The sequence below is a fragment of the Hippocampus comes genome, unplaced genomic scaffold (assembly GCF_001891065.2).
Source record: "Hippocampus comes isolate QL1 unplaced genomic scaffold, H_comes_QL1_v1.1 scaffold367, whole genome shotgun sequence".
NCBI classification, from domain to species: domain Eukaryota; kingdom Metazoa; phylum Chordata; class Actinopteri; order Syngnathiformes; family Syngnathidae; genus Hippocampus; species Hippocampus comes.
The window spans coordinates 266,767-274,669 of NW_017805741.1; the positions used below are offsets into that span (position 1 = coordinate 266,767).

Here is a 7,903-nt window from a genome sequence, read left to right on the forward strand (position 1 = left end):
TCCGCCGGACTGGGGTCGGGGGGGGGGGGGGGGGGGGTGTTCATTATGCATCGTGAGCCACGTCAGGTTTTGCATGTAAATAGTCTCTGAAGGTATCGATAGCATTGATGTAGCTGATAGAAGGGGTAGAAAAGGAGAAGAGCGGCGGCGGCGGTGGCCGCCGCGCTCGGCTGAGGTTGAGCTTGAGTGGAGACACTCAAGCTCACGACGAGACGCAATGAAATACTGGATGCAGCAAGTGGAACGTCGCTGCTTGTGTTGCCCGACGCTGTGAATGTCAAGCCGCATGGACGTTCTGCCAGCGGGACCCGCTCTGACAAATTTTCAAATAGAACCTCCCCAAAAAATAGAGTGAAAGGCGACAGCGGGCTCTGGCGGTACCATTGTAGATAGTCCACCGACAAGTCGGGCGCGACAGTGTTGTCGTCGTCTTCCGTGTAGTTCTCATTGAGTAGCGTGCGAAGTTCTTGCATCTGAAAAGATTGGGGGGGGGGGGCAAAAGCGATTTGCCTTTAACCTCGCCGTAGCTCGCAGTGGAAGCAAAGCCCACTTGAGGAGGGAACCTTTCCCCACTTTTGCCAAGCGTGACTAAGACCGACGGGCGGCATACCACCGAAGGGCGGCTCAGCTCCAAAGTGTCCCACGAGAAGCCCCGAGGCAGCGAGTAAGGCTCCTCCCGTGCGCTCGCTTCGCCCGCCGTTATTTGGCCGCGGCCCATCGCCGTTTCGCCTGCTTGCGCAATTTCAAAGAAAGACCGCGAGCAAGCCGTTGAAAAGGGGCGAAAATCAACAACAGTTTTGATGCATCACAAAACGGAAACAGTGGACAAAATTCGATCGGAGTTCCGCTTTCAAAATGTCGTGGTCATAAAGAAAGGTTGAGGATTGGAACGTCATGCAATGTAAATGACAAAGAATCAAAATAGGCGACGACTGCAAATAACGCGTCAGCAGTCAATTTTGTAAAATAATCGTGGAATTTGTGGATGAACGGATGCACCGCATTTGAAAAAAGTTTGATTTTCCATCCACGCGTTCCAAAAGAGGACATGGTTTCAACTTGACAGCGCAGCGAAATAAATCAAAATAAGAATGAAATGAATCGACGATGAAAATAATCCTCGATTCATTTGATAATGGATTAGCTCGCTTGGTATGGATTCAGAGTAGGATGATTGCAATGCAATTCAAAAAGCTCAACAACAAATGGCGGGCTGCTTGTTTACAAGAAATAAATACCGTACCAAGTTTGGGAACGGGCTGCGTGTGCCAGAACTCGTAGGCGCGCCGCGCGGCCTGCTGCAGCGTCCTCGGCATAGTCTGTCCGAAAGAGAAAAGGTGGAGGGCCCTTTGGATCTCCTGCTGCTTGCTTTCGGGCAACGAATCCAGCTGAGGTAGAGGACGGGCAAATGCGGTCAGTGGAAGCCTTCGAGTACGCTCACCGAAAGAGTCGCGCGCGGACCAGACCTTTTCAAAAATGTCTCGGGGTCGCTCTCCTCTCCATTGGTCTTGCTTCCTCTGCTTCTTTTGACTTTTCTTTGGACCGCCGCCATGGTCCATCCCGCCACTATATCAAGAGAAAAGCCGCAACAACAACAAAAGAGAGAGATTGTCATTCCCAGTGAGCAGTTTCTGTCTCCTTCCCGCTCGCACGACTCACACTGAATGCAAATCGGTCATTTCGAAGCTCCTCCAGCTAAGACTGAGCCGTTTGCTGACACGGCTCTTATCTTGGCGAGCAGTTACTCCGCCCGGCGCGTCAAGTCACCCGCCCCGACACGCGCGCAGATAAGCCAGCGCGAAACCGACCGCCGGACCGCTCCGGTGTCCCTTCTCACGCTCTTGACCAAAAACGCTCCCGGCGCTCCGAGGCGCCGCCGCTTCGTTGGCCGTCTCGCGCCCACAATTGCTCCCGGCACCCGCCGGTCCAAATCGGGCTGCGCTTTGCGCTTTTCTCATCGAGTCGTTGCGCGTTGTGATTGGCAGTTGAGTGGGGCGGGGTTTCAGCACAAGTACAACTGTGGTGAAAATGGGTGGGGTGAGGGGAGGGGGGGGCGGTCAATGAATATCATGCGTTAGCATTCAGTGTTTATTTCAAGCAACCACTGTACGTCCGTGCAGGAGGAATGTAAAATCCCAAATGAACAAAAACTACACGAAATAGTAAAAGAAAAACAACTAAATACTTTTCTCTAATAACAAATAAAAATGATTTCTATCAACAAAAGTCAAAGCGAAATCAAAACAAAACTACCGTTAAGTCCATCCAAAATGTTCAGCCTTCTTCCCAGCACAGCTAATGAAATTCCATTCCACATTGTGCCCATCTTCTTGCTTTGCTTGCACCCATGGGAGCGTTCCCGTCGTCCCCGTGGGGCCCGATGCACCCCCCCCACGCTACCCGTTTGGGGAGGACGCTCTGGAGTCCGGGTTGCTTTTGCATGCGCGTGTGCTGCAAACGGCACAGCTGCCTTTGATGAGAGCGCTTCTAATTGAAATGGACAGAAACAAGACACGCGCAAGCTGTGCTCTTCACCTTAAAAAAAAACAAAACAAAAGGCATCAGCCGCGGTTCATTTTGTCTCTTTCTGTGATCTGACGCGCAGCTTCAAACTCATTGGCGTTTGGAGCTCATACGGCCATATGGCATCATCCTTCCACGGATTGATTTTTCCCACGGAATGTCTCCAGGAACAAATGCCAAACAATTTGACAAAGTTACATTTGATGGACACGGTCATTTTATTTGACTACTACTCCAATTACCGCAACAGCGTGACAGATCAATGTTAATGTTAGGGAACAAGTTTCTTCCTGACAAATGGCTCCTCTGCAACCACGGCGACTAATCTTGCCAATATTTCTGCGCCGGCCGCGTGCGGCAACTGGATAAAGTCCCTCGCTCAATTGTATTGCAAACGGGAAACAACAACATCTCGGTCTGGATTTGGGCCGAGGCGCTTTACGCATTCCAAAATTTCATCAGCCGCTTCCATTATTCTCCAAGCCAAAGCAATTTTGTACTTCAAGACAACCCCCGTCCACGGATTTTGGGTGCCTGCCACCGTTGCCTCCAAATCCTCAATGTGCAACACGTTTACTGGCTGCTGGTTCAAATGACATCCTCCCTCTGATTTTGCGGGACGCATTTTGTGACAGCTCTTTCTTTTTCTTTTTTGTTTGTTCAATAAAACATCAGAGGGAGACCTCAAACCGACCAACGGAATCTTCACATCTCTTTTCCGCTGTCGTTCGCTCCAATCTGGAGGCTTGCATCCTCCTCCTCATGTCTTTGTTTCGCTTTTTTTTTTTTTGCGGCAAGCTTGTTCCTAAAACGGGCTTCAAAAATACATTTGTGTGACGTTAATATCTCCTGAATAATTCAGCGAGCCATTGATATCAGTTAGCCGCCTAACTTTAAGGGGGAAACATTTCATGGAAAGCGGCATCGCCGAAAACTAACGGCAGCAAGGCAAGCGTGCGCGTTGCATTTAGTGCGTGCGCATTTGTTGAGGAAGTGGGTGAAAAGCTTGGAGGCGCTTGGTTGTCCTGCCGCAATCAATATGAGGCTTTAATTATTAAGTGGGTGCGCGGTTGCGCATTAGCAGTCCCGGAGGTGCATCAATAATTCAGACCATTCCGACAGACCTGCGCAAATTCAAAGAGGAGAGTCAATCCCAGGATTGGAACTCATTCAAAACTACCTACGAGGTTATGAATTGGGAAATACTTTAACAGTTTTTTTTGGGGGGGGGATCGAATTGTTCACCTGACTAATGGATTTTTTTTCCTTTTTAACCGGCACACCCTCTGCCGAATATAAACGGTACGGTCCGTTGGGTTACCTTTACCAGAAAGTAGCACAGCCAATCAAAAGGGATACGGCATCCAAAAAAGAATTTGGCCGGGACCGTCTCATCAAGAGTTTCCTCATAAATATTCCATTTTGTAACATCTCACCTGTCGTAGAAGTGTCAAAATAATCAAAGTTCATGCGTGAAACGTCATTTTGACAAAGGTCGGCGACCGGAAGCCAATCATCTCAACGACCATCGAGTTGCGTCTGCCTCAATTTCAGCGAGCGATGCAAACAAGCGCCACTTTCATTCCCCCGCCCCCTCAGCATCCGCAAGACTCAACCGTCGGACCGCCTTCAACATCCGAAGCGGCCAGCTCCGTTCCAAAACAGCCGACAACAATTGCGCTTGGGATATCGGCGCTGACAAGTTTGACTTTCGCGCACGTTCGCACAAAGCGAGGCAGGAAATGGAAACCGCGATGACACCCCAGCGTCATCGTCAAGGCCGCGAGGGCAAAGGAGTGACAAACGTCAGTCGGTCACTCGCTCGAGCGGCGTCTCGGTAAGAGCCGCGGCCGAGTTGAAATGTGTCGAAATGCGTCTGAAGCTCACGCAAAGTTGCCACCCAGGCACCTACTTGCGCAATATGATCGGACCTCCCCACTCGCCTCCGCTGCGCAGCGCGACGCAAACGTCATGACCGCAAAGCGCCGGTTGTTTTGGCCCCTCCCCGCCTTTTACCAGCGGGCGTCTGGGAACAGTACGCGTCCGTCTGCCAATTTCTTGCCGCTCTGCCCGTTTCGCGAGACCGCCGCTCATTCAACGCGTCCCCCCCAAAAATAATCCTCCCTCCTATACGTTGACTTTCAAGCCAAAGAGAGATTTCACTGGCAAAGAGACAGGCGAAGCCTTTCCTGGCAGGAAGAACGCGCTCTCCCTTGGGCGACCGCTTTTGTTATTGACTGATGATCTGAAAGTTATTCGCCGCCTTTGATTTCCCCGTAGGCCGGAAAACAAGACAAGAGAGGAGAAAAAAATGCTCCAAAACGACAAGCACTAAGCAGACAAAAATGGATGGAGATCAAGAAAAGACAACTGGAACGTGCGATGACAGATGAGTCGGAGAAGGTTGGGCAAAAGAGGAAAAACGGGACCGTCGACGCCGCGGAGTTCGGCCTCTCTCGCCCACTGGAAGCCCCCTTGCCTTAGCGCCCTTTTCCGACAACAAAAAAGCAAAACAAGCAAAAGCAAAGAACAACAATGTCAATCGTATTCTGGGCTCGCTTTCTGCCACCGGCCGCAGACGGCCCGGGCGTCGTCGTCTCCCCGCCGGCGCCAACGCAATTGCCAGACTCTTTGGGTGGTTTTCTTTGACATTTGCCACTTAGGGCACCTGCGGGCTGCGGCGGCTGACAGCGAAATGACATTGAACCGCCTCGTCACACCGCCTGGGATGATGTGCGACTTGACTCATACGCGCTGATGAGATTGTCGCTTTAATTCCGCTCATGTCCCCGGTCACACTTCATCAACCGGAATCTTGTCCAGCAGCGCCAACGGAAGACAGAACAAATGAACATGGCAACAAAAGAAATCAAGCCTTTTTTTTTTTAAGCTAAAGCCAGTGACGCAAAGATAGAGAGACGGAATTCATTGGTTCCATTTTTCTTGTTTAAAAAAAACAAAAAAAAAAACCGTAAGAACTGGAGTGTGGAAACCTCAGTGCTCGGCTGCCTTTGGGGGGGGGAATGGCCGATTTTATCCCCCTCCTCCCTCGCAAATCCGGTTTAAGACTTTCTACTGAGGTGTTGATTTGCTCAAATGAAGATTTTGATGGGCACGATCCCCAATGAACCCGAATGGGGCAAGTGTCGCGTCTCGCAGAGGGAATCTGGCCTTGGCTTCTTTACAAGGGGAAGCCTTGCTGCTTTGAACACACGTCACAAGGAAGCGGCGACCGCGCCGACCGAAGGCGGAAGTGACAGCCGACTTTACTGTCGGTTCGGTACGAGTTTTTTCTCTTCAATACCCCGCGTGGCGTCTTATACGTTGCATTGGATCTCTTGCGAAAGGGAAGTCAGCGGGACAGCTGCAGCCTGTTTGTCCTCCTCATTTGCCCCTCGTCCCTCCCAATGAGTCAGCGAATGCCATTTTCCTCTCGGGCTTTCCTTGCTTGTCTTCTTGGCGACTCCTGGTCATCGCTCAGACCGCGCGCTTCCATTATCATCCTTGAAGGCATCTCGGTCTGTCCTCGCCGTGCTTTCTGTCGAGCCGCATTCTAATATCCCGCCATCAATTCATCTTTCTGCCCCCTTCCGCCGCCCCCGCGCGATGGTTGAGTAGATTGGGAGCCGGCGGGAGCGTCCTATTACCGGAAGGTTACACTTTCCATCTCGGCGGCGGACATCAACCGCACCGTGTCCTGTCAAATTGTCCTTGGGAGAAATGCTGAATGCAGACGCCAACAAAACAACAACAACAACAAAACCTCCGTGGTTTACCATCACCCAGAACGCGAGACAAAAGCCCCATTTTCAGCAAGAGTCTCCTCCGCCTTCAGCCGCTCGTGCGAAAGTAGTTTGAAGCCAAGCCCCGAGCGCGTTTGCGGGCACCCGTACCCCTCGAGCGCGTCGGCGACCGAGAGGGCGTCGCTCGCTCGCTTGAACCTCCCGACTCTGAGCAGTCGATATGACAACAATTACCGGCCGAGCAGAAAATGTCAATGTGTGACATTTCCAGGGGTCAGCCTCCAACGTCCCAACTAAAATTGCATTACGCTCAGCAATGACGACCCGACGCGATTTCCGGCGAAAACCTGCAATGCCAATCGCAACGCTAGAAAAGCACCACATGAGGTATTCGTGCAAAAAAAAAAAAAAAAAGCTCCATTCCTGTCTGAAGAGCAAGCAGGCTCTCAGGTTCTCAATCCGAGACTCCTCGCAGGAAAAAGCGCAATTGCCTCGAAGACGTCGGCAGGGCTTTTTGGGACGGGATCAATTGCGGGATGATCTGGGCCACCCGGGGGGGGGGCCACCCCGCCGTCTCTGATAAGCAATTTGTGTACGAGCCGCTACACAGACGATCAGACCCGGTCAGCGCGTTCAGCGAGCAACCGCAGCGCTGAAAGGACCGGCTCCAAAATCGCAACTGGACGACGACGACGGAAAAGTGGACGCACGTCTGCGGTGAACAATCGCGGCACTGGAACGGAGGTCACGATTTCTTTTCTTTTGTTTTGTTTTGGTCCCGTGTTGATTGTTCTGGCAAAAGCAGCCAGGAAATAGCGACATGAATAAAACATGCGCTCACAAACACAAATTCGTTTGGTTGCGTTGGGCCAAAGCTCGCCGGCTCGTTATTTCAGGAGGTGATTGACACATGTTAATGAGATGCGTTACATCGGCTGTTTGATGCCAAGCACTCGTTTGATGTTTAAAAAAAAAACTAAGGAGACAAGAAAACTTGGGTTTGAACTTTTTGAAGGGAGTCCGGGGAGCGGTCCAAGCTCCACCAGAAGGCGTCCCACGGACACCGGCGGCGGCTTGAGTCTGCGCGAGGAGCGAGCGGGAGAAACAAAGGTGGGACGTTCCTTTCGTAGAGAACGAGAGATGCTCAAAGGCCGCAGCCAAATGCACGCGGACCGATCGATTCTTTGGATTGTTTTGTTTGCGAGGGGAGCGGACGACGCCGCGCTCTGCTGCGAAGCGCCGCCAGAGAGTCCGCACCAATTGAAATCAAAAGACCCCGTGAGCGGTGTGTGGCGTACAAGCGCGCCTCAATTAGCGCAACGGTTGCACAAACCACTGAGCTGGAAAAGAAGAACCGTGCCTCGACAAAGTTCATCTCGCTGACTTCTGAGTGACGCCGTCGAAAAAGAGGTCGGCGATTTTCAACTCACCAATAAACATTTTCAAGGGCGGTCGTATTCCAAACGACGCTTCGTTTATGACTTGGCCAAACGTTCAAAGGATTAAAAGAAACCACACGCACGCTTCCAAAGAATGCGGCGCGGCGCGGCGGGAGGCATTCCGAGCGACGGATGCGTCAAGGAGAACAGCGGCGCAAAAGACGCAAAAGAAGGAGAACAATTATTCCCAAAGGAAAT

General features: G+C 51.6%; 1 protein-coding gene across 3 annotated transcripts in view; it reads right to left on the reverse strand.

Moving 5' to 3' along the window:
• Window positions 1-1,707, reverse strand: part of LOC109523896 (glycylpeptide N-tetradecanoyltransferase 1-like) — a 4,334-nt gene extending 2,627 nt beyond the window's left edge. For 2 of the 3 annotated variants that reach the window (XR_002169868.1, XM_019883354.1), the window contains exons 1-4: window positions 1,467-1,707; window positions 1,244-1,388; window positions 611-732; window positions 382-473 (exon numbers count right to left, since the gene is read on the reverse strand). Coding sequence is in view for 2 of the 3 variants with exons in the window: in XM_019883354.1 (XP_019738913.1) it covers window positions 382-473; window positions 611-732; window positions 1,244-1,388; window positions 1,467-1,559 (452 nt within the window). In the remaining variant the exon portion in view is untranslated. The remainder of the gene's footprint in view (window positions 1-381; window positions 474-610; window positions 733-1,243; window positions 1,389-1,466) is intronic. The other variant, XM_019883355.1, reaches the window with a different exon arrangement.
• Between the last annotated feature and the right edge of the window lie 6,196 nt (window positions 1,708-7,903).